This window comes from Myotis nattereri, assembly GCF_964212035.1.
Source record: "Myotis nattereri genome assembly, chromosome: 3".
In the NCBI taxonomy this organism is placed as follows: domain Eukaryota; kingdom Metazoa; phylum Chordata; class Mammalia; order Chiroptera; family Vespertilionidae; genus Myotis; species Myotis nattereri.
The window spans coordinates 5,341,171-5,368,218 of record NC_138077.1 but is presented as its reverse complement, the minus strand read 5'-3'; the positions used below and the strand labels follow the sequence as shown (position 1 = coordinate 5,368,218).

Here is a 27,048-nt window from a genome sequence, read left to right as displayed (position 1 = left end):
ATAAATTTCATTACCCCCCCCCCCTTTTTAAAATATATTTTATTGATTTCAGGGAGGAAGGGGGGGGAAGAAACATCAATGATGACAGAGAATCACTGATTGCCTTCTATACTCCCCCCTCTGGGGATCAAGCCCTCAACCTGGGCATGTGCCCTTGACCAGAATTGAACCTGGGACCGACCCTTCAGTCCTCAGGCCGACGCTCTATCCACTGAATCAAAGTGGCTAGGGCATCTCCCTTCTCTTTTTAAAAAAACATATATTTTTATTGATTTCAGAGAGGAAGGGAGAGGGAGAGAGATAGAAACATCAGTGATGAGAGAGAATCATTGATTGGTTGCCTCCTGCATACCCCACACTAGGGATTGAGCCCACAACCCGAGCATGTGCCCCGACCTGGAATTGAACTCTGACCTCCTGGTTCATAGGTCAACAATCAACCTACTGAGCCACGCCGACCAGGCTTCCTCTTTTGTTTTAAATATATGTTTGAGGATTCATACCATACAACTCACTGTTTAAAGTGTATAATTTAATGGTTTCTGATATACTACATTATCAGGTTTTCAAAATTGTGGTTAAATCTATATAACATAAAACTTATAATTTTAACCATTTTAAGTGCAATTCAGTAGCATTAATTATATTCACAATATTGTTTAACTGTCACTGCTATCTACTTCCAAAACTCTTTCATAACTCCAAACAGAAACTCCGTAACCTTTAAGCAATTAATTCCACATTCTCCCTTGCCTCAGCCCTTGGTAGTCTCTAATCTACTTTCTATCTTTAAGAATCTGCCTATTCTAGATATTTCATGTAAGTTGAATAATACAGTTTGTCCTTTTGTGTCTAACTTACTTCACTTTTCATAATGTCTTAAAGGTTCATCCAAGTTGTAGTATGAGAACTTCCTTTTTATGGCTGAATAATTATCCATTGTATGGGTTGGGTATATGATATTTTGTTTATTCATTTATCTCTTGATGGACACGAGTTATTTCTATTTTTTGGCAATTGTGATTAATGCTGCAATGAATATTGCAATACAAGTATCTGTAAGAGTTCTTGCTCTCAGTTTCCTTGGATATATAAGAGTGGAATTGCTGGTTCCTAGGGTAATTGTATGTTTAGCTTTTCTAGGAACCACCAGACTGTATTCCACGATGGCTGCATCATTTTATATTCCCTCCCCAAAGTATGAGGATTCTAATTTCTCCATATCCTTGCCAGTGTGTTTTCTTAAATTGTAGCCATCCTAGTGAGTGTGAAGTATTACTCTTGTGGTTTTGATTTGCATTTCTCTTATTACTTATAACAAATTGCACCTGAGATTTATTTTAATCAGGTATGGTAGGACAGGCAGATCTGGAGATGACTGCCATGAAGGAAGAAGTTTATACTAACAGATTCCTAGAAATGAGGCACACCTCACCATGCAGGGCCCCATGGGGGTGCACCAGCTTTGGTCAGTAGGCAGGGGCCAGGAAAGGGAAGATTATAGCGCAGAGCCTGTAGTTTGAGGTTTTCGCAGGATGCAAAGCTGGGTGCAAAGTAAAGTTTAGGATTGGCTAGCTTGAATATTTCCCATAGCTTTGGCCTATAGGGGTGGTCTCTAGGTGTCTGGTTCCTGGTGTGATTTAGCATGGGGGGAATGGAATATTGGCTTGATATGTGAGAGTTTTATCAAGAGGATAGAGGTATGAACTCTGGATTGTTTTGTGTATCAGGCATGTTTGTTTTTAAGAGTTCTTTGCTATCTCGAGGAATTAGCTAGCCATGGGAGGGGCAATCTCTCCAGGATCAAGTTTCCTAATGCCAGAGCATCAAGAATGCAGAATATAGTCAATACACTAATGTTGAGCATCTTTTCACGTGTGTATGGTTATTGGCCACTCTATATCTTCTGTGGAGAAATACCTATTCAAGTGCTTTGCCCGTTTTCTAATTGGATATTTTTGTTGTTGAGTTGTAGGAATTTGTTCATATATTCTGGATATTAATCTTTGTCAAATGTTTTCCAGATATTTTCTCTCATTCTGTAGTTTGTCCTTTCACTTGTTCACAATATCCTTTGATGTATAAAAGTTTTCATTTGGTGAGGTCCCGTCTACCTTTTGTGTGCATGTGTATTTTGTGTTTTTGGTTTCATGTCTAAGAATCCATTGCCAAATCCATTGTTATAAATGTTCACCCCTATGTGTTCTAAGAGTTTTGTGGTATAGCTCTTATATTTAAGTTGATCCCTATTGAGTTAATATTTGTATATGGTGTGAGGTGGAAATACATTTGTCCCAGCACCATCTATTGGAGAGACTATTCTTTTCCCATCAAAGGCATTCAGATTGGCACCATTTTTGAAAATCAGTTGGCCATAGATATATAGGTTTATTTTCGCACTCAATTCTATTCCATTATATGTATGTGTTTGTGTGTCCATCTATCTATACATCAGTACCACAATGTTTTGTTTACTGTAGCTTCGTAGTAAGTTTTGAAATCAGGAAGTGTGAGTCCTCCCACTATTTTCTTTTTCAAGATTCAGCTACTCAGGGTCCCTGGCAATTCTTTGTGAGCTTGAGGAATAGCTTTTGCCATTTCAAAAAAGTCCTTTGAATTTTTTATAGAGATTGCATTGAATGTATAGATTGCTTTGTGCAGTATTGACATCTTGACTCTGTTAAGTCTTCCTATTTCTTAACAGGGGATGTTTTTTCCATTTATTTAGGTCTAATTTCTTCCAGTAGTGTTCGTAATTTTCAGTGACAAGTCTTAACACCTCCTAGGTTAAGTTTATTCCCAGTTTATTGTTTTAGATGGTATTTGAAATTCAGTTGCTTTCTTAATTTCTTTTTCTGATTGTTCATTGTTGGTGTATTAGAAACACAACTAATTCAACTGGAATCTTAGAGTGTTATTATATATAGAATCATGTCATCTGTAAGTTGAGATAGTTTTACTTCTACCATTCCAATTTGAATGATAATTTTATTTTCTTGTCTAATTGCTCTCACTAGAACTTAAAGCACATTATTGAATAGCAGAGGTGAAAGCAGGCATCTTTGTCTTATTCCTGATCTCAGGGAAAGACTTTTAGTCTTTCACCATTGTATATGATGCTAACGGGTTTTTTTTTTTAATTTTAATATATTTTATTGATTTTTTACAGAGAGGAAGGGAGAGGGATAGAGAGTTAGAAACATCGATGAGAGAGAAACATCAATCAGCTGCCTCCCGCACATCTCCCACTGGGGATGTGCCCGCAACCCAGGTACATGCCCTTGACCGGAATCGAACCTGGGACCTTTCAGTCCGCAGGCCGATGCTCTATCCACTGAGCCAAACCGGTTTCGGCGCTAACGGGTTTTTTTATATATGCCATTCTTCATATTGAAGAGCTGATAATTTTAGCACCCACTTTTGTTAAATAATGTTTATTTTCAATTCAAGTGTATTACTGAATTTTACATAAAAGCTAATGAGAAAACATGAAAATGGTGATAAGATAATCAGAGGTTTCAAACAATATGATTGTTAAAATTGGTGACTTATACTAGACTTCAGGTTTCAGTGAAAAGAATAAGTTTAACATATGCACAATACTGAAAATAACTGTTAAAGATCATTAAAAAATCAGATCAGGGATTGCAAATTTCACATATATTTTACAGATATATTTATATGGTAGATATATGAAGCATTTTTAAAGGTTCTCTAGTATGAATCACTCATGCATCAGTGATTCATAATTAGCTCTGGAACATTAGACTTGTGCACTTAATTCTCAGGAATGATTGGGACGAGTAAAGAGTACTTCCTGTAAATACATAGCTGTACCAAATGTTGCTTATAGTAGTGCTTAACATCACATTGCTGTTCTTTCCAAGATTTGATGTTATTTAATTATAAAAATAGTTAAAACACAATCTTTCATTTGTAGTAAAATTTTAGGCCATATTTTCCTCTTTCTGCCAGATGCAAGGTATTCTTTGTCTGTAATTCAGATTTGGATCTAAGTGTCATCAAAGGCATTCAGATTTCAAGTAGAGACTGGTGAGAAGTTCCCTTGCCTCAAGGAGACACTGCTTTTTTGCTGCCTCAGTAGCAATTTGAAAACCAACAAACTTCCCATCTAACTTTTGGAAAAGGTTACATGTAGGTTTGTCCATGTAGATGGGAAAATGGGAAAAGCCAAGATAGTTGCTCTTTCTTGCAGACTCTTGTAGAAGTCATTGAAGGGAAGGGGTGGGAAATAGATAAAGTCAGTAAGAGCCATTATCTGTAACACTAATATAAAAGATTATAAGTAGCCTCAATGAGTACATTCTCATTTAGAAAAATACTTTTAAAGTTACTTTGTGGTTATAGTTTTGCTTTTATATTCTTGCAGATTTACAGTATGACCTTGAGGTTGTCTGCCTTATTTGAAGAAAAAATGAAGAAAATCTCCTCTGATTTTAAAATTAGTCAAAAATTCAATGAAAAACTTCGAAGAAGCCAGAGATTCAGGAGACAGCAAAATTGTAACCGTTTCAATCAGGCTAATAAAAGTACCAGGTAAATTGGTTATTGCCAGCTTTCTATGCAACTTTGTAAAATTTCAGGTTGTGATAATGTCTTTGATTTTATTATGCAAACGATTCTTAATCATTTTAGACAACATTTAGAAAAGAATAGTCCCTTTTTGGCTTGATAACATTCTGTTCATTGATTTGCAATTATGTAAGTTTTTAAAGCATTTAATGAAAATCATCAATTGTAAAAGAATTTTATAAAGTGTTATTTATTTATCTTACTGCTTTGAGAGAGAAACATTGATAGGTTGCCTCCTGTACTCCCTGACCAGGGATTGAACCTGCAACCTAGGTATGTGCCCTGACCAGGAATTGAACCTGCCACCTTTTGGTGCATGGGATGATGCTCCAACCAACTGAGCCACCTGGGCCAGGGCATAAAGGGTTATTTAAGGTACCATTTATATTTTCATAATGAACTTTTTGTTTTTAATGCAGAGAGTAAAGTGATTATTGTATATGGACTTTGAGCATTTGATATTTATGAGAAAACATCTATTAGGTATAACATACCATATTTCTTACTGAGAATTAGTTGTAAAGAAGAATTATAAAATGCAGGGTTTATTCTCTTCATAATTTAATATTTATATTCTGTCTTTGATGATGTAGCTTACATTGATATAAAATTTACATGTATTTTGGAGTATTGGAATGTGCAAATTGATGTTGTTCAGTTTGTTTTCATATATGGTTTGAATGTGTACTCTACCCTTGATGGGTTTCTTCATGGTTGTTCTGGGGATTACACTATGCATTTCAATTCAAAACAATCTACTTTAGTGTTTTGTTTTGTTTTAAAAATCTACTTTTGGCCGAAACCGGTTTGGCTCAGTGGATAGAGCGTCGGCCTGCGGACTGAAAGGTCCCAGGTTCGATTCTGGTCAAGGGCATGTACCTGGGTTGCGGGCACATCCCCAGTGGGGAATGTGCAAGAGGCGGCTGATCGATGTTTCTCTCTCATCGATGTTTCTGACTTTCTATCTCTCTCCCTTCCTCTCTGTAAAAAAATCAATAAAATATATTTAAAAAAAAAATCTACTTTTGTTTAATACTATTTAATTCTCATAGATAAAAGAATTTTGTTGTAGGTTAGTTCTCTTCAGTTATTTGTGCTATTGTCCTATAGCTTACATCTTTATATGTTATTTGCAGTTGGCTATTAAATCAGACGGGGAATCAAACTGGTGACTTCCTGGTTCATGGGTTGACACTCAACCTTTGAGCCACACTGGCCAGGCTCTTTAGTCTTTTTTTAATCTGGAATTTACTTGTAACCTTTGTCTTCTTGATAGACATTTTTAAGACTATAGGCCATTTGTTTTATAAAATGACCCCCAGTTTGGATTTATTATTGTATGAGTTTTTATTGTTATTAAAATTTTTTAATGCCAAAACCGGTTTGGCTCAGTGGATAGAGCGTCGGACTGAAGGGTCCCGGGTTCGATTCCAGTCAAGGGCATGTACCTGGGTTGCGGGCATATCCCCAGTGGGAGATGTGCAGGAGGCAGCTGATCGATGTTTCTCTCTCATCGATGTTTCTAACTCTCTATCTCTCTCACTTCCTCTCTGTGAAAAATCAATAAAATATATTAAAAAAGTTTTTTTTAAAATTAATTTTTCTTTTTAAGAGAGAGAGGAAGGGAGAGGGAGAGAGAAACATTGATGTGAAAGCAAAGCATTAATCTGCTGCCTCTTGTGTGCCCCCCACGGGGATCTGGTTCCAAAGCCTGAGCATGTGCCCTGACCGGGAATTAAACCAGCAGCCACTTTTTGGTGCCAGGGATGATGCCCAACCAACTCAGCCACACTAGCCAGGGCTTGCCTATTTTTAAAAACTCTGCTTTCTCTTGGAACCGAAAAAGAGTCTTAACAGTTCAGAAGAATATAGGATAAGAAAGGAAAGCTTTTTCTCTTGAGGTACTACTCATTTGTGTATGTTAAAAATTATATTTATGATAAGTATAAGCATGTAATGATTTTTTTTTGTATTCACTGGTCTGCCTCCAGTTGTTATTAATGGAAGTTAAAATCTGTCTTGACATAAAGCTTGAATTTTCTTGATTATGATGATATAAACAGTTACTGCTTTAATGAATGGTGGTTATCTTTTAGCTCAAATGCTTTAGATATTCCAAAAAAGCCCTTTGTTTTTGTTTGAAAGGAAAAGAGGATTATCTCAACATGAGTATTACCCAGATCTATGATGTAAATCCAAAGATGTATTAGAAAAAAATTAGCTTGTCCAGCTCTAGCCAGCGTTGCTCAGTGTTTAGAGTGTCAGCCCACAGACCAAAGGGTCGTGGGTTCAATTCCTGGTCAAGGCCACATACCTGTGTTGCAGGTTTGATCCCTGGCCCCAGTTGGGGCATGTTCGAGGAGGCAACTAATCGATGTCTCTCTCACATTGATGTTTCTTTCTCTTTCTCTCTTTGTCTCTCTCTCCCCGTCTCCCCTCACCCCCTTCTCCCCTCTCCCTTCTCTAAAAATCAATGGGAAAATGTATCCTCAGGTGAGGATTAACAAAATTAATTTGTTCTGATCTCTTTTTTGCCTCTGTTCTTTTTTTAAAATTAAATATATTTTTATTGCTTTCAGAGAGGGAGGGAGGTAAGGAGGGAGGGAGAGAGAGAGAGAGAGAGAGAGAGAGAGAGAGAGAGAGAGAGAGAGAGGAGACTTGACTTGGAGAGAGAGAGAAAGATGAACATCAATGATGAGAGAAAATCACTGATTGGCTGCCTTCTGCACGTCTCACACTGGGGGATTGAGCTTGCAACCCAGGCATGTGCCCTGACTGGGAATCAAACTGTGACCTCCTGGTTCATAGGTTACCACGCTCAACCATTGAACCACACCAGTTGGGCCTCTTTCTTTTTTTTATTTTAAATAGAATTTATTAGGGTGACATTGGTTCATAAAATTATATAGGTTTCAGGGGTACAGGTCAATAATACATCATATGTATAGTGTATTGTGTATTCACCACTCCAAGTCAAGTCTTCTCCATCACCATTGATTCCTCTTTTACCCTCTCTTACTTCCCCCACCCTCCTTTTTTCTTTTCTGTTCAGGTTTTGTTGATGTCTTCTCTTAATTTTATACTGTGTTTCGAAACTAGAGAGAAAGTTGGGTCATATTGAGACTCAGATTTATAATGTGAAAAATGCCTATATTACATAAATGTTGATTCTCCCTAAGCATTTAATCCCAAGAACCATATTCAATGTGATTTTCTGTTAACTGTTACTTGGATCATTTGTTCATTACTCCAATTTGTGATAAAACAATATCAAATTTAAAGTAAGAATATTAATAGTAATCCATGCCAGAAAAAGATGTTAATAACATATTTTAATATTTTGATCTAAAATTATTATCAGATTAAAGTAATAATATACTTTTATTTAGGTGTTTTCTGTTTTGTTAAATACAGCTTCTTTTGTTCATATCTCTGACCAGAAATACCAAGCAGAAGCGTTTAAAATCTCAGATAAGAGTAATTCCTGAGTTGGTAGGTTCTCCTACTCAGTCTACCTCAAGCCAGGCAGCTTATTCTGCAAGCCACAAGACACGTGCTAGTGTCTCTTCAGGTGTTTCTTCTGAGGACTCTTCAGATTCAGCAGGATCATCAGAAAGAATGAGAAGAAGTAGACCTGTCACTCTAACAAATGGTTCTACATTATCTGGTGAGAAGTAGAATGTTATGTTATTCAACTGCTGAGCGCTCAGGTGTATAATACTGCTAGTTTCATAATAGAAGGGAGTAGAAAGGGGGGCTAATTAAGTTTTTAAGTGGAAGTTTGTTTATTAAGTATATACACTTTATTTTCTGAATCCAAAGCAGGAGTAATATGCTACTTCCAGAAATAAGAGAACAAACGATTCAAAATGCTGATTATGTACTTTTTTTAAAATGTTTTTTTTTCTTTTTCTATATTTCTTTATTGATTTTAGAGAGGAAGGAAGAGGGAGAGAGATAGAAACATCAATGATGAGAAAGAATCATTGATCGGCTGCCTCCTGCACGCCCCCTACTGGGGATCAAGCCCACAACCCAGGCATGTGCCCTTGGCTGGAATCGAACCTGGGACCACAGGCCAACGCTCTATGCATTGAGCCAAACTGGCTAGAGCTGATTATGTACCTTTTAATACCAAATTTATCAGCTGTTTTTATTTTATTTTAATTAAATCTTTATTGTTCAGATTATTACATTTGTTCCCCTCCCCCCCCCCCCATAGCTCCCCTTTACCCAGATCCCACCCCACCCTCTGCACTTACCCCCCTCCCCCACTGTCCTCATCCATAGGTGTACGATTTTTGTCCAGTCTCTTCCCGCACCCCCCACACCCCTTTCCCCCCCAAGAATAGTCAGTCCATTCCCTTTCTATGCCCCTGATTCTATTATATTCACCAGTTTATTCTGTTCATCAGATTATTTATTCACTTGATTTTTAGATTCACTTGTTGATAGGTGTGTATTTGTTGTTCATAATTTGTATCCTTACCTTTTTCTTCTTCCTCTTCTTAAAGGATACCTTTCAGCATTTCATATAATATTGGTTTGGTGGTGATGAACTCCTTTAGCTTTTTCTTATCTGTGAAGCTCTTTATCTGACCTTCAATTCTGAATGATAGCTTTGCTGGATAAAGTAATCTTGGTTGTAGGTTCTTGCTATTCATCACTTTGAATATTTCTTGCCACTCCCTTCTGGCCTGCATAGTTTCTGTTGAGAAATCATCTGACAGTCGTATGGGTACTCTCTTGTAGGTAACTGACTTTCTTTCTCTTGCTGCTTTTAAGATTCTCTCTTTGTCTTTTGCTCTTGGCATTTTAATTATGATGTGTCTTGGTGTGGTCCTCTTTGGATTCCTTTTGTTTGGGGTTCTCTGCGCTTCCTGGACTTGTAAGTCTATTTCTTTCACCAGGTAGGGGAAGTTTTCTGTCATTATTTCTTCAAATAGGTTTTCAGTATCTTGCTCTCTCTCTTCTTCTGGCACCCCCATAATTCTGATGTTGGTACGCTTGAAGTTGTCCCAGAGGCTCCTTACACTATCTTCATATTTTTGGATTCTTTTTTCTTTTTGTTTTTCCGGTTGGGTGTTATTTGCTTCTTTGTATTTCAAATCTTTGACTTGATTCTTGTGATCCTCTAGTCTGCTGTTGGAACTCTTTATAATATTCTTTATTTTAGTCAGTGTATGCTTAATTTCTAGTTGGTCCTTTTCATAACCTCAAGGGTCTCACTAAATTTATCAGCGGTTTCTAGAAAATTCTTGAAAAACCTTGTAACTGTGGTTTTGAACTCTATACCCTGTAGTTTGCTTTCCTCCATTTCTGTCATTTGTGGCCTGTTTCTTTGTCTCTGCATTTTTTATGCTTCCCTGTGTTGATAGAGTGGCTTTCTGTGCTAGGTGTCCTATAGGGCCCAGTGGCTCAGCCTCCCCAGTTACCTGAGGTGGACACTCTTGGTGCACCCCTTTGTGGGCTGTGTGCACAGTCTTGTTGTAGTTAAGTCTTGATTGTTGTAGGTATCACTGGGAGGAATCGACCTCCAGGCCAATTGGCTGTGAGAATCAGCTGTGTCTGCAGTGGGAGCACTTCTGTGCTGGAGACACCCTTCTGGGGCAAGACTTGCTTCAGTGGGGCTTTGGTATTCACTGAGTCTGCCCCCTGAGTGTATCCCTTATGGATCTGAGGAGTTGTAATCTGGATGGTCCCACTCTGACCACTGGGTACACTGGCTCTTGGATCTCTAAGGAGGTGCTAATTTAGCCTCTGCCTAAGGCTACCCAGCAGGAGCTATGGAGAGATCTGAAGATTCCTCTTCTTTGTTTGGGGTTTGGAGGTGCCCAGTTGAGGCCCAGCTGTGAAGCAGTGCAAGCTGCTGTGGGGCCTTGGGCCGTCTTTTGGAAGTTCTTGGTCTCTCTGACCCAGCTGCAGTTTGTTAGGTAATTTTCAGGTTGCAAAGGGCCAGGCCTTTCATATGCAAAAGCCTCTGCACACAGCTTGGGTGGGGTGGGGTCTCAGGGGATCAACAGGGTGAAGCAAGCAGCTATGGCTGCTCCTCAGTCCTACCCTAAGAGGCCCCTCCTCTCAGTGTCCCGTCCCTGTAATCGCTGTAAGCACCTCTGAGAGAAAGCCATCCTCGAGTTCTGCCTGCTGCCGGACAGTCCAGTTTCTCCCCATATGAGTCTGGGTCCCCAGAGACTCGCCCGGAACTAGAGTTCAGAGCAGTTGGGAGCTTGAGACCCCCTCCTGATTGAAAAAGATAACTGTGTTCTCAGTTGCCAGCCCTTTCTGCGTGCGCCTCTGTATCTCTGCACTTTACTTCCGCACCTCCTCTGAGTCTTAGTGTGCTTTTCTCTTTCCTTCTAGTTATAGAATTTCCCCTGAGCCAGCTTTCCTGTGGTTCTTGATGATGTCCGTTTTGTCTTTTAGTTGTATTTTTGAAGTGGTTGTGCGAGGCAGCAATTTCTGGTGTTTACCTATGCCACCATCTTGGTTTCTCCCTATCAGCTGTTTTTTTTGAACATCTTTAGAAAATATACTCAAGTATTCAGGAATCTGCTTTAAGTCTTTTGTTATGAAGTAACTGCTTATGTGTGTAAAGATAAGAGAATGTGTGTAATGAACTGTTGATGCTTTGTTTTTCTTAGAAAGTGAAATGGAAGATTCCTTAGGTCCCTCTTTATCGTCCTCAGCTTCAGAGAGTTCAGAGGAGAGCAAAGGGAGTTCAAGAGCTCGTGAGCCCTCCTTGCGCCGTAGGCTGGCCAGAAGCGGCAATCTCAGAGTGACCAGAACCCGGGCCGCACAAAGAAGACCTGGTGAGAGACCCTGGGGTGCTTTGGAGGGATGTATATCATGAGTTTCAAAAGCTAAACACTGAATGGTTTATTGATTTAATGTATCTACATATGATTAGTCCTGTAAACTTTTTAAAAATTGGGGTATAGTTGACATCTGGCATGGTATTAGTTTCAAGTGTTCACCATAATGACTTGATATTTGTATACTAGTACATCGTGAAATGACCACAAGTCTATAGTTACCATCCATTACCATATACAGTTACAGATTTTTTTCTCATTATTTTCTTGAGATGAGGACTTTTAAGATTTACTCTCTTAGCAACTTTCTTTTTTTTAAAAAAATTATTGATTGATTTTAGAGAGAGAGAGAGCAACATCGATTTGTTGTGCCACTTATTTATGCATTCATTGTTTGATTCTTTTTAAAAATAGATTTTTTTTATTGATTTCAGAGAGGAAAAGGGAGGGAGAGAGAGATAGAAACATCAATGATGATTGATTGGCTGCCTCCTGCATGCCCCCTACTGGGGATCGAGTCTGCAACCAGGCATGTGCCCTTGACTGGAATCAAACATGGGACCATTCAGTCCATAGGCTGACACTCTATCCGCTGAGCCAAATCAGCTAGGGCCATTGTTTGATTCTTGTATGTGCTCTGACCAGGGATTGAACCCACAGACCTTGATATGTTGGGACAACACTAACCAGCTGATCTACCTGACCAGGGCTTAGCAACTTTCATATGTGCACTACAGTATTAACTATAGCCACCATGCAGTACATTACATTTCCATGAGTTATTTATTTTATAACTGGATGTTGATACCTTTTGACCCCCTTCAAACCGCCCCTCCCCTTACACACACCAGTCTGTTCTCTGTATCTATGAACTTGGTTTTGTTTGTTTTTTAGATTTCACATATAAGTGAGACCATATGGTATTTCTTTTTCTTTGCCTAACTTACTTCATTTAGCATAATGCCCGTACAGTCACTTTGTGTTGTTTCAAATGGCAAGAATCCATTCTTCTTGTAGCTGAATAGTTTTCCATTATGTATATATATCACATCTTCTTTATCCATTCATTTTTTTTTTTAAATCCTCACCCAAGGACATGCTTAGAGAGAGAGAGAGAGAAATAGAAAGAAACATCAGTGTGAGAGAAAAAGATGATTGGTTGCCTTCCATATACGCTCCAACGGGATTGAACCAGCAACTTTTTGGTGCACAGGATGATATCAACCAACTGAGCCCCTCAGCCAGGCTCCATTCATCTATTGATGGACACTGTGCTTTGCTTGTTTCCTATTGTGGCTATTGTAAATAATGCTGCATTGAACATGGGGGTGCATAGATCTTTTGGACTTGTTTTTGTTTTCTTTGGATAAATATCTGCAAGTGGAATAGCTGGATCATATGGTAGTTCTAGTTTTGATTTTTTGAGGCAACCTCTTTACTGTTTTCCATAAAGAGGCTGCACTGATTTACTTTCCTACCAACAGGACACAAGGGTTCCCTTTTCTTCACATCCTTGTCCACACTTGTTATTTCTTATCTTTTTGATAGTAACTATTCTAACAGGTGTGAAGAGATAACTTCATTGTGGTTTTGATTTGCATTTTCCTGATGATGAGTCATGTCATGCATATCCATTTGTATGTCTTCTTTGGGAAATACCTGTTCATTTCTATGCCCATTTTTTTTTAAGTTTTAATCCTGTCCTGAGGATATGTTTTATTGACTTTAGGGAGGGAAGGAGAAAGGAGAGAGATAACATTGATGTGAGAGAGATATATTGATCGGTTGCCTGCCGTACACACCCTGAACAGGATTGAACCCGCAACCTAGGTATGTGCCCTGACGGAATTGAACCCACAACCTTTTGGTGCACTGAATGCCGCTCCAACCAACTGAGTCACATCGGCCACTGCTCTCTAGAACAGTGATGGCGAACCTATGACACTCATTTTTTTGGTTGATTTTTCTTTGTTAAATGGCATTTAAATATATAAAATAAATATCAAAAATATAAGTCTTTGTTTTACTATGGTTGCAAAAATCAAAAAATTTCTATATGTGACACGGCACAAGAGTTAGGGTTTTTCAAAATGCTGACACGCCGAGCTCAAAAGGTTCGCCATCACTGCTCTAGGAGTTTCATGGTTTTAGGTCTTACATTCAAATCTTGAATCTATTTTGAGTTAATTTTTGGGTGTGGTTTAGGATAGCAGTCTAGTTTTGTTCTTTTGCATGTGCTGTTCAATTTTCCCAACACCATTTATTGAAAAGTATCTCCTTTCCCCATTGTGTATTCTTGTCTCTTTTTTCATAAGTTAATTGACCATATATGTATGAGTTTATTTTTGTGGTGTCTATTCTGTTGTATCCTTTTAAGTCTTTTAGATTTAGAAAGGAAATCTGTTTTGGCAGTAAAATATAAGGAACATCAGTACTAAAATAGTGAAGTCATTTAAAAAATGTTGAAATCAGGAAGACCTTTCTAATCTTATTGTTACTTTATTTCTAGGTCCAGTTTCTTTAGAAAATGGATGTGGCAGAAAAGCCACTCGAAAGAGAGTCTATTTAAGTGACTCCGATAACAATTCATTAGAAACTGGTGAAAGTTTAAAAGCCCGAGCTGGAAATAACCGCAAAGTGCTAAGAAAGTGTGCTGCTGTGGCTGCCAATAAGATAAAGCTAATGAGTGATATAGAGGAGAATTCTAGCTCTGAAAATGTGTGTTCTGGCCGTAAGCTGCCTCACCGCAATGCTTCTGCTGTGGCTAGAAAAAAGTTATTATATAATTCTGAAGATGAGCAGAGCTTAAAGTCAGAAACCGAAGAAGAGGAGCTAAAAGATCACAATCAACCATCGCCAGTGTCCAGTTCTCATGCGGCCCAGAATACTGTCAATGAATCTGAAAATGGAGATTCAGAGTCAGAAAGTGACTTGCAGGTAGTCCGGAAAAATTGGCATGCTAATGGCTACAAGTCCCATACTGCAGCAACTTCTAAAACAAAACTTCTTAAAATAGAGTCTTCTGAGGAAAGTCATGGTTCAGATTATGGACATAACAGAACTAATGGCCCATCAACGTCTGGGCAGAAACTCAAGGCAGGAAGTGTCTCAGGGGAAGAGGAGGAAGCAGATTCTGAACCAAGAAAATACCCTGGTAGGAAGTACAGCACAACTCGCAAGAATGCCACTTCCCTTAAAAAAGCAAAGGTCTTTACTGATTCAGAGGACTCTGAATCTGAGGAAGATAGAGGAGATGGTAGATGTCACAAAATGGAAACAAACCTGCTGTCAGGAAAGTTGAAGAGTGAACCTATGGCTGCGTCCCACTGTTTCTCAGATCATGTGTCTGAAACTGATGTGGATTCGGATGATGACAAAACAAAAGAAAAACCAAACGATTTTGTGAAAGGTAATTGAAAACATGTCACTGATTTCTTCTTATTGCCCTGCCCTTCTAGCATACATTGTTTTTCTTTCCTGTGAAACTTCTCCTTGCCAGTAGTTTTCTCTACACTCCCTGCATTCTCCATTAGTCTTTTTTTTTCTTTCATCTCTCCTATTCCTGTGTGCGCACCCAACTATTGGTTGAGTGCATTTAGTTTTGCTCACAAGACAGGCAATTTGGCCTTAACATTATTACTATTAAAGATCTCACTTCTTGTATTGGTGATTGGGGATATTATATTGGCGATGGGTTTAAGAAAACAAAGGCAAGCACATTGATAAACTGTCGTGATGACAGTTTGAGAAGAGGAAAGAAAAGGGTAGGACTGATTGAAAGGAATGTGGTAAGTAGTAACAGCAGCAGCTGACAGCATTTTCCAGGTGTTCTGTATATCATGATGTTTTTCTAAATGCTTTATGTTTTTTCTTTAATCTTCAACCGAGGATAGGTTTTTGTTTTTACTTTTTAGAGAGAGATGACGGCAGAGAGAGAGAGAGAGAGAGAGAGAGAGAGAGAGAGAGAGAGAGAAACATAAACATCAGTGTGAGAGAAAAACATCAATTGGTTGCTTCCTGTATTCACCGTACGCACCCTGACCGGGAATCAAACCTTTCGATGTATGGGACGATGCTCCAACCAGCTGAGCCACCCAGACAGGGATAAATGCCTTATGTTTATTAATCAATTTAATCTTCATATCTTTTATGAGATAGGGACTATTGTCAATTTTACTGATAATGAGCACAGAGAGGTGAGGTAAATTGCTGAATTAAGATTGTACTGGTAAATGGGGATTGATGAAAAATTTTAAAAGAGCAGGAGGCAGCTAAAGCTAGGATAAAAAGTTGGTGTGATAGGAACTTGTAAAGTTAAGAAGTGTTGCAGGGAGGCTGAGAGTAAGTGGTTAGTTTTTATAGCCTAGTGTAGTGGTAAAGAGTTTAGTCTGTACTCACGTAAGTAAAAGGTTTTAATGTCAGGTGTCTGTGCACGTAGCTAGAAAGGCCTGGGGTTTTACTGTGAGGAACATGTGCTTGTGAATGGTGCTGAGGCTAACAGGCCACTGCTCCCATGCCGCTCACTGCCATTCCTTCCCAGTTAATAAGAATGCAGAATCACGGACTGATGTCATATAAATGTTGAATTGAAGATTAAAGGAATACTCTTAATTTTTAGATTCTACATCATGGGACCATGGACAAAGCAGAAAAGTGTCCAGGAAAAGGGTCTGTTCCAGTGATTCAGACAGCAGTTCGAAAGTGGTTAAGAAATCCTCCAAAGCCAAAACAGGTCTCCAAAGGATTCCTCGAAGATGTGCAGCCACCGCTGCCAGTAAGATTAAGCTCATGAGTGACATGGAAGATGCTAGTTTAGAAAACGTGTGCACTAGAGGTAAGAGGAGAAGGAAGAAGCCCCTCCGTTTTGCGTGTACCACAGCCGCGCAGATAGGGAGTGATTCGGAGGGAGCCGCAAACGGTGAAGTGCCGGACGAACAGGGTGCGTGTGAAGGGGGGGCGCCTGAGGCTGACTCGGAAGGCAGCGCAGAAAGCGTTCCTCAGCCTCTCAGTGGAGACTCTGACTCTGAAGGTATGCCCAAGTCAGAATATAGGGACGGGCCCGCCAGGCGTACCGGTAGCCACAAAACAAACGCTGCACCTTCTAGAACAAAGAGGCCGTCATTTGGGTCTTCAGAGGAAGATTCAAAAAGCCATATTCCAAGGGGTGAGATTGGTAGAAAATTTCCTTCCGAGTCAACTTTGGAGCAAAAAACTACTACAGAGACTAACTTTGAAGAGGAACTGAATTACGGGCTGCGCAGGTGGAATGGCAGAAGACTCAGGACCTATGGGAAGGCTCCTTTCAGTAAGACAGGAGCGACTCAGGACTCCCAGGAAGCAGCCAAGACGGAAACAAGAAGGAAGAGACTGCATCCTAAATTGGGAAATGTGAAAAATTCAGAAACAACAGGGAATTCAGAGTGTGGACCGGACACTAGTCCCAAATCTGACTCAGAGTTGGGATCTGTAACTGAATCAGAGGTTGACTGTGCTGATGAGACAAAAACCAAAAAGAGGAAAACAAAAGGAAAAGCAAAAGTAAATGTTAGAAAAGGTAAAACTTTTACAGCTAACATATCTAAAACTGTGAGGCAACAAAGACAGAGCAAGCGTCCTAGGTTAAATGTGGATGACAATGACTGGGAGGATTTGGACTATGCAGAATCTAAGAGAGTTCTTCGACGTTCAAAAATTAAAACGAGAAATCAGGGTAGAAGGACCGTGAGATACCATGATGGGGATGATGATAGGAACTTAGAAAATGTGTTAGGTTTTGATGATTGCACCTTATGACCTTGAGGGAAAACCAGTTCATTTAACGAGGAAATGGACTGGAATTTATGGTGAAACCTGGCTGTTGAAGTTATTTTTTTGTCCTACAATTCAGGGAATATATTTATATTTTTCTATGAAAAGTTATGAATGTGACTAAATCATGACTGTTATTTTCATTTGCACTTGCTTGCCTTTGTAGCAGCATTCAGCACAGGTGCCAAAATATGCTTCATTTTGGGGGCAGATCTACTTAAACAGTATTTAACTACATATAGCAAGAGTTTGAAATATGTTAAACACTAGACATCCTGGTTATCACAGCCAATGAGCATTACTTTCATGGTCGCAAGTGCCATGCAGATATTTTTGGAATTTGTCAGGAGGTGGTAGTTTCTAACCCGTGTCATATTGTAGCAGAACAATTTCACAAGACCTATGTTTACAGATTTTTCATAAATATTATGTCCATACCGACATTGCAATCATGGGAGGTGTTACCATGATTAGTAGTAGGCAAGGTACCTACCACTTTTTTTTTTCCTTTCCCTGGCTACTTGAGTAGAATGCATTATACCATATTTGGTCATTTTCATTGAAATGGTTTCCAGTTTTCTTTTCAAATGCTGTTGCATCTTTCTTTTTATTTTAAAGGAAAATATCATTATTATTATTTTATAAACTTGAATTTATAAAGTGCTGGTAAATTATTTTTTTTAATGTTTTGATCATATATTTCAATTCCTAAGGCCAGACCATAATCCTAGCATTTTCTTTTAGATTGTGCTCTAACAAAAGGCTATATAATTTTCTTTCCATGATCTCCTGGTTTTCATGTGAGGGATTTAACCAAACTCTTGGTCTTCGATAGTCTTACTCTGTGACATAGAGGAGTTTGTGTGCCTTAGATTTAGGGAGAGTTTATTCTTTAATAGAGTGTACAGAACTCAGAGAATATTTAAATTATATGTAGTTCCCCCCATTTCTATTGAAATCGTAGGGTTGAGTTTTGTTAAGTGTGCAATTGCAAATCTCATCTATATAGGAAACTAGTGAAATGTTATCTCCATCTCTTTGTTTTAGCTTACTGCTGCCATGTGCAATCTCAAACATTCTTTGCTGGGGTAACTAAGTATAACTTCATTAGTGACCTTTACTTTAAACCTAAGAAAAGTCATATTTTGTTGGAAAATAATTTTGGAATCCATTTAAAGCAAAACTTTTATCACATCATCAGATACCATAGTAACACTTATTTTTTTTTTTTTTTGAGCCAAATGTTTTTACTTGATAAGATTGTGCTACTCCAAACAGTATAGGTGGCCATTCCTGGCTTGTTTGTGCCTGAAGATGGACTTGATTCAAATGGTTTACATATTTTGTAGCGAAGGGGTATGTTTCAGTACTCCCATCTTTACTATTTATTGGCCCTATTTGGTTTCAGACTAAATTAACCTTTTTCTCCTGTGTATCCTTAAAGTGGCAGATAGGGAAAAGCACCAGACTCTGGTATTAGTGTTAGAGAATGTTCTTAAGTGTTGTTACTGTGCAGTTATCTATCCTGTTTGACATGGTAAAGGTATTTTCTCTTTTAGACATTGCCAGCTGAGATAGGTGGGAGACCTGCTCTCCTTTGGTTGTTTAGAGATGCTCTTCTTCTCAAAACTTGTATTAAGTGCATAGTACACAGTTTGGTGCAGGATAATTGTCCTTCACTCTTGACCTGAAAAAATTAATGGAATGCTCTTTACTTCCTTAATTTTAAGAAGTGATGATAGATGGCATATCCATTAATTTATTTAAACTTTTCTTAAGCTTCTCCATTTTATATCTAGTCTCAGGGTTATAACTCCATGTTTACCATCATTTGCAAAAAGGTACCAAAAATCCTTAAATAAATAGGGAATACATTCATAAACACGTAAATTCTTTTGGTAAAATGTTAGTTTGACCATTTAGGCTTCATCAATAGAACTATTCTTTAGACTAAATTAATTGGTCATTGACAGGCTGGTCAACTAATTACTAATTTTTCATTTTGTCCAAAATAGTTACACCCTTATTTATATAAGAATTATTCTGGTTTCATCTGGAAAAAAACACAAGAATTGTCCTGGTAACTTTGAATGTGTGGTTGACAATGGTAGCTTCTCAAATTTTGAAGTAAAACTAAGGGATTATAGAGAGAATCATTTTTTTTTTGGTCATGGTGCTATTCCTAAGGTTAACTTTGAATATGTGACACACACTCCTAAATACCTTTAAGGAAAATTAATAAATAATTAATAGTTCAAAATGTTTACATTGAGCACTAGAACGTTTGATTTTTTTTCTACTTTATGCGAAAAGGCGCAGGGATTTAATGCACAGATGTACTTTAATAAGTTTGGGATTGGTTTGTGTTTTTCTTGTGAGAAAAGATAAAAGGTTACAAATTGAATGTGAACTGATGAAGGGCTATAGCTTTCCATTGCACTTGACATAACTTAATGGTATATGAAAAAAATACTACTGTGTTGTGTATGTCCAAAGTCCTCTGACTTTATTCATTTATGGTTTAAACAAAAAGGTTTGAGGTACTTAGGTTTGATTTTTTTATTTCTTTGAATAACTAATTTTACCAAGCATATTAAAAAAATTAAAATGTTTAAATATAGGTGAGGTTTTAAAAGCATTTTTTTTCATATCCTATTTTTTTTTAAAAGGGTATATTGACAATGTATAGTAATTTCTGAATAAAAGGAAAAATATATTCCAAGTTAATTCCTAGGATTGTCGTTCTCCCTTTTTTTTTATTTTAGGGGAAAATCTCTGATTAAATCCTTTCTCAATTTACTAGTCCTTAGAAAAGGATAAAGCAGCTACAGCTTCTAAATTAAAACACAAAGGTTTCTTTTAAATAGCAGAGGTTGTACCTGAAAAGGAAATCAGTTTTACAATAAGGAAATAGAAGGAAAGAACTTATGTTTTAGGAAAATTCACTTCAAATCTGGAAGTGGAAATGGAAAAAGGAGCCATAAACCAATGAAAATACCGTCTGAGGTACTGCTGTCCGAAAACAAGATAAGACACTTCACCAAATCCTCCCACTTCATCAGTTGATGGCATCTTCAGTAAAAATTCTATTTAGAGTACCATTGGGTCCATACTACATTCCCTGTCGTTCTTCTAGCCTTTTTTCAAGAAGAACATTAGAACACAAAATTTATTAACTTTACTGTATATTATTAAAAACTAAGCTGAAAGGATTTTAATCTCTTCTGTAACTACAAGCTGAATTTGTACCATTTGAACAAAATGAGGGGTTTGTATATCAAAATGTAAGAACATCGTTAAAGGTGCATACAATATTTTTGGTTTTTCTTTCTACTCAATTGAATTGATTTTTCAGATAACTTTTAAATGGCCAGATAAGGTCTTTTTGCCTTGTCCTTTACTATAGCTGAAATACCAGCCCCATATTTTTCATTGCTATTAAGTCAACATATTTACTTTGTCAGGTAACTTGTAGCTGTCACCAAATACTTTAGCTTTCTTACAGCGTGTGGAAATTATAGCTCAATTCTAGTATGAAAGGGTGCAACAAACCACCTTCATTGTAGAAGTTTTTGTCTATTGATTAAGTATGCCTTGCACTTCTGCAGTGGATAGCAGGGAATAATAAAGCAGAAACCTTAAGAAACTTGCAACTTAACAGTTTAAAGACTGTCTCTTATTCTAGTATTTGGGAATAGAAAGATCAAACTAAATAAATTAGTCAAAGCTAGGGAGAAAGTGGAACATAGTGGGAAAATATAGTCCAACTACATTAGTAAATGCTAATCCTGCTTGTAACTCAATTGTGAATTATTAGGAAGGATTGAAGTGTACAGAATATAATGACGAGGGCTGTGTTACGTCTTCTTCCATTCAAAGAGTATTTTTATAGCTATTTTCTTAAATTACAGATGTTGCCTAAGGATACATGGGAATTCTCAAAGTTCAGGGGGGTGTTTACCAGTCACTCTGCCAAGCTTGTTCCTAGTCTATTGTTAGTGTGGTAGGGAAATGTCTAGACTCTGGTTGCCTTCTCAAGGATTGCTCTTACGATGTGATGGAGGGAGGCTGAGGGGTGGGCAGGGCAGTCACAACATTTGGGTCCTACAGATCTGTAGGCTCTTAAATGTGACAGCATGTCATAGAGTATATATCTAGTCAAGAACAATAGTTTCATTCATTATAGTGATCAGTGTTGCAGTATATTTTCTGGTCATACTTTAGTTTTGAAGTTAATTTTAAGGTAAGTTTTATCATTTGTTAGAACTTTCATGGGGATTTGGAGTGCTAAGGAGAAAGGCATTCTGAACTGAAAGGGGATGACCAACGGCAGGCTTGGCCACAGCAGCTGGCCCTGTTTATTGATGGTTCCAGAAGGAAAGCATTCAGACACTATTACCCTTTACAGTTAGTGGTTAAATGTTAAAGGAATCTTTAATTTTTAATATATTGAACTATATTTTCTAAGTGCTGATCCATATTGAGTCCTTGGACTGTACACATTCAGTTCACCTGTAAAATCCTCACCATTTTACTAGAGCCTGTCAGAGATAAATCTTAATTTCCACTCCCACAGAGGAGCCCTGAGTTAACTTTCTAAAGTAAGACATTAGCACATCTGAGCCTTCGCATTTTCATCTAGGAACCAGTTTTTTAGTGAGTTACTAACTAAGTAAAAGTTTAATAAATTTAATTAGGCTTTTTCCTTTTTTAAAACGACTTCAAGCCTCCTGGCTGATTCATTAAGGTCAGCAATATGGAGCCAGTTTTCCTTGCAGCTCATCTTTACTTCTTGTCTTAAGCAGTTCCCTAACCTCTATCCCTCTGTGATTTCTTCCGTGGGCAGAACGCAGGGCTGCAAGCAGGGTGAACGGGGAACTGGAGGGAGTCATGAGATGTGTCTGAGGAGGGTTGTCAGGATTGTCTGGGCCCCGCTGCATTTCACTAGGGAAGCGATAAAGTCAATTGGAAACTCGGTATTTACTTCTGATACCCTCCTGCCTACCTTAGTTTGAGATGTCTCTTAAAAAGTTCATTAGGCAGATAAGTATCATATCCCTTTCATACTTTGAGCTTTCATCAGAATTTTAGAAAAAAATTGAAATGCCCATCACAAAGCTTGTGAGAATCATAAGAATGTTATGAGTTAACTTTTCTAGGGATGAGAGAAAGCTCTGTAAAAACAATTCCAGGTTGTCTGGCACCCTCACTGGGTGTATTGTAAACTATAGATGAACCTCATTTCATCGATTCAACCAGAAAAGTGACCAAACTAGTGGAAAACAATTTGATGGAATTATTTCTGACATCGTTTGGCCTGACACTCCCATGCTGTAGAAGACTCCTCAGTGTTACCACTCCCCTAGGGAAAACGGTAAACGGTTAAACCCAGAGAGTTACAGAAAACACATTGTTTTACAGGCATTTTCTAGAGACTTCAAAGCTTATGGGATCCTTTTGCAAACATAGACTTTAGGAGGAATGGATATCCCTCCTTAAATGCTATATACTTCCTTAGTTTGGGTCATTTCATTGCTATCAGTGAAGGGAGGCAGTGAAGAAAGAAAGCTCACACCAGCTCTGATAAAGGCTTGCTTGAAGAGATTATAATTTGCAACTAAAAGGTTTTCCCTCTGAATGGAATTGATTTATCTACCAACCACACGAATCAATGAAAAGGATAAGAAATAAGCTAGTATATTGTTTTCAGCAGCAGGCATTCTTTTCCATTCTCAAATTTGTTTTTAATATTCCAATAAAAATGCTGATCCAATTAAAATTCTATATGCTTCTATAGCAGTGATGTGTAGTTTACTTTGGATTTAGGAAAACAATTTTGTATCAAGTATAATTGGAATAAAGTAAAATTGGAATATGAATAATCCTTAAAACATAAAAATGAGATTACTGCTTTCTGTCAAAGCTGTATTGTCTATATCCTTTTCTCTTCATTACAGACCATCTTAGAATACACAGTGATATGAGTCATGATTTAAAGAACTTGACCGAGTACTACTGCAGATGTAAATTTTTATTCTACTAATGAGGTTTTTTTCCATATCCAAATAGGGATTTATTTATAGGAGAGCAGCAATGCCTCAGGCATGCTGACTGTCCCAACACTGACTGACCCAAGACCATCTGGGACACTAGACTTGTACTGTTTTGTTAGTATTAGTGACACTGTAATTATATAGGATCCTCCAAAAAATTTAAGCTTGCACACTAACACACAAATTGGACTTTTAGCTGAATTATCCTGTATATATTTCTAAAAACTGTAGTTTTCCAAGAAAAATAAAGCACTTTATAATTTACCAAGTTGTCAGTAATGAAATTAACGCTGACTTACATGTACGTATTATTTTTATTTTAATTCCACACAAGTTATTCTAATGTCTTCCTCAGACTGTTTATTTTTGGGAAGTTCCCATTTCATGACATAAGACTACGGAGAGAGCTCTATCAAGTTGGAGTTGCTGTATGCAAAGTAATCTGTTCACATTCTCCCCCACTTATTTGAAGTTCAGACTTTAAAGTAGTTTTTAAAGCCCACTTAAAGTTTCTTTTGTAGAATCTTAACTTTTCCCTTAGTTTGGGTTACAAATAAGCATGTACTGAAATGTCTTAGAGTTAGTACTTACCAGGTTCCTAAATAGGGTACTTCCATCACTACATCACAAAGGAATTAATCGCTGCAATTAAACGTCATTTTGTCCTGCAAAACTTTTTCGTTGTAATAGGATTTTATCGATGCTAGTCAATTGGGTATGTGTTGGGGATGAACCAGTTGCCTATTTTTAGTGCTTTTTCAACATACAAATGATTGCAGTTGAATAATACTAGTATTACTAACCTACCACAAGTACAAATTTCACCTTAATTTTGCTATCTAGTTTTAACTATTCATTTATCTGATGTAGTGTATTAATATACAAGGTTGGGCAAAAGTAGGCTTACAGTTGTAATACAAGTAAATACAATAATAAATGATACAAGAATAAACTTTTGTGGACTCACAACTGTAAACCTACTTTTGCCTGCCCCGTATATTCTAGCTTTTGCCCACACTGAGTTAATCCAACATGGAGTGCTGGAAATGATACCAAAACTTAAAACCTATATATGGTTCCATTTTAAAAATTCAGATTTTAAAAAAATTCAGATTTTAAATTAATGACTTTGATGCTGAAAGTACTTCACTCCATTCTCACAAGTCCGCTACTGTTTGAAGTGATCGTTATCCTTACAGATGATTTAATGCCAGGTGGAGGAATCGCAGCTCTTATTCAAGACTTCCTTTTTGTAAGTAAAGCAATGCAAGGTTATATCAAGGTCAAAGACGTGTCGTATTTGATGATCACTTATGTTTTTATTGAGCAATGTGAGTAATTTTGCAATTTATTGTTTAGGAATGTATTGTTGAGGAATGTAAGTAGTAAAATCTTGTGCTACAAGATTTTTGCATTTACATGAACTTTCACTCGTTTTTCAGAATTTGTTCCTAGAGACAGAGATCCCAATACAAAAATGAGAACATGTTTGCATAATCAGAAGGATGCAGTGCAAATGCCCAGTGACACTCTGAGAGCAAAAATGGTGCCTGGGAGAGTTCCCCGCAGATGTGCTGCTGTTGCTGCCAATAAAATAAAGATAATGAGTAATCTAAAGGAAACGATTTCAGGACCAGAAAGTGTCTGGATTAGGAAGAGTAGCAGAAAACTGCCCCATCGAAATGCTTCTGCTGCGGCTAAGAAAAAATTACTGAATGTGTATAAAGAGGATGATACAAGTATAAATTCAGAGAGTGAAAAAGAGCTAGAAGATGCTAATAGCAAAATGCTTTTGTTTTAGTCAGATCAGATCCTGGAAAGAAAAAGTAGTGACTATGAAAATGTGTGTGTGGAATTGAAACGGGCCATGAGTAAACTGGCAGTTGCATTCTGCTCCTAGCTCTAAAGTTAACCCCTTGTTGGCACGTTCCGAGGAATTTTCTGAAAACCATAATCCAGAGAGTCACAGTGGGTCCCAGGAAGGCTTCCTCTCAGTGAGTTTTTGTACAGACACTACAAAGAATTCTGCAGAGGAAATAGCTCTGTGTGTGAAGCTGATGGTTGGAGAGGCAGACAGAAAAGACTAAGGACCGCTCATAAAATTATCCCTTTTCAGAAGGAAGGGTCTTGGAGAAATTTCTTGATTCCTAAGAGGAAGAAAATACAGTTGTCCCTCCATATCCCAGGGGGTGGGGTTGGTTCCAGGACTTCCCAAAATCCACAGATGCTCAAGTCCCTTCTATAAAATGGTGTGGTATTTATATAACGGACACACATTCTCCCATATACTTTAAATCCTCTCTACTTATACCTAATCCAATGTAGATGCTATGCAAATAGTTGTTATACTGTACTATTTAGGGCTAATAACAGAGAAGTCTACAAAGCAATGATGGTTGGCCTAACTACATAGTACAGATCAGCAACAATGTGGCTTTTCCCCTAGTAGAGTATTCTTGAGTTGTGGTTGGTTAAAGCCCCAGATGCACCCCCTTGGATATGGAGGGTCAACTATAATGGGAAGTGTACAGGGTCTACAGCAAAAACCTAAAGGAATAAAAAAATTCAAAATCCTGGCCTGCTAATTTTAAGGGTTTTGCATTAGAGTATAAAAACTCAGACTCACCACGACCATGATGTCATTATTAAAATACAAATTAGGCACATTTCACGAAGTGCCATTGAGCATATTTGACTTTTGAATGAAGCAAATATGTACTCTAGCAAGATGCAGTCCCTCCAATTCACAACCCCAAAGCCAACGAGGACTTGAGGATTTGGTAATCCCGGGGTTTTAATAATCCGAGTTCTGAAGTAGTGTTGGAAATAGAGGGAATCCATTAATGTTTTATTTTGTTTATAATATTGGAATTCATATTGAATGATGACCACTTGATATGACTGATTCAGGGAATATATATTTTTCTATGAAACCCATGAATGTGACTCACAACTTCTTTTCCTCATTTTTACTTTCAGGTAGCATTTACACAGATGCCAAAATGTGCCTCATTATGAGGCAGGTCTCAGTTTTAATAAGTTAGAAAACACAAAATACAGATCAAGATCAAAAGAGTCATATTTTTAGATGATAGAGTAACATCCTCTTATGTTTCTCTATAGCACTTAAGGGTTAGAACTTTACGAACACAGAGCACATTTATTACAGTCTCATCACAACAAACTTTAATGGCAGTGTGTCTGGGTTATTTCATTGTGGCTTTAAACAGGATTAGAAATCTGGTTTTGATATTATAAAGAATTTCTTTGGCTTGAAGTATAATTTGTTAATAGGTATTTACTGAAAAGAAAATCACCAGATTAAATGAATGCACTGTCAAATCTTTAACATAGCACATGCTATTGGAAAACTGAATTATTGGTGTTTCCCATTGAAAAATATCTGTGAATATTAATAATATGATTTGCATGTGTAAATCTGAAAAAGTAAAATATGGAAACCTAAGGGTTTCTATTCCTTTTTCTTTAAAAGATTAATGTAATGCTTTTTTTGTTTTGTTTTGTTACACAGATTGGCCAAGTGTCTTAGATTTCTTGAGAAATTTGTGGTTGCATGTCTACTTAAAAAAAGGCTTTTTTGTTGTTTTCTTTTTCTTAGCATAAGCCAGAATACTTCTACCCTACAGTTCGTGTCCTTTGTTCTGTTTATAGCATACTTTCATCTGAAATACTGATACCAGTGTCTTGTTACTAGTGCAGGTGAGGAAGGGGAGAATTCCAAATAAATAAAACTTTTAGGTGCATGGGCTTTGCTTTTTGAT

At 37.5% G+C, this 27,048-nt stretch overlaps 1 protein-coding gene across 2 annotated transcripts in view; it reads left to right on the top strand.

Annotated features, from left to right (window-relative positions):
- Window positions 1–17,354, top strand: part of BRWD1 (bromodomain and WD repeat domain containing 1) — an 85,796-nt gene extending 68,442 nt beyond the window's left edge. The window contains exons 37-41 of one of the 2 annotated variants that reach the window (XM_081086957.1): window positions 4,391–4,557; window positions 8,034–8,260; window positions 11,280–11,402; window positions 13,915–14,814; window positions 16,024–17,354. In XM_081086957.1, the coding sequence (XP_080943083.1) occupies window positions 4,391–4,557; window positions 8,034–8,260; window positions 11,280–11,402; window positions 13,915–14,814; window positions 16,024–17,198 (2,592 nt within the window). In that variant the 3' untranslated portion in view covers window positions 17,199–17,354. Of the gene's footprint in view, window positions 1–4,390; window positions 4,558–8,033; window positions 8,261–11,234; window positions 11,403–13,914; window positions 14,815–16,023 lie in introns of both variants that reach the window. The other variant, XM_081086956.1, reaches the window with a different exon arrangement.
- The last annotated feature ends 9,694 nt before the right edge of the window (window positions 17,355–27,048 follow it).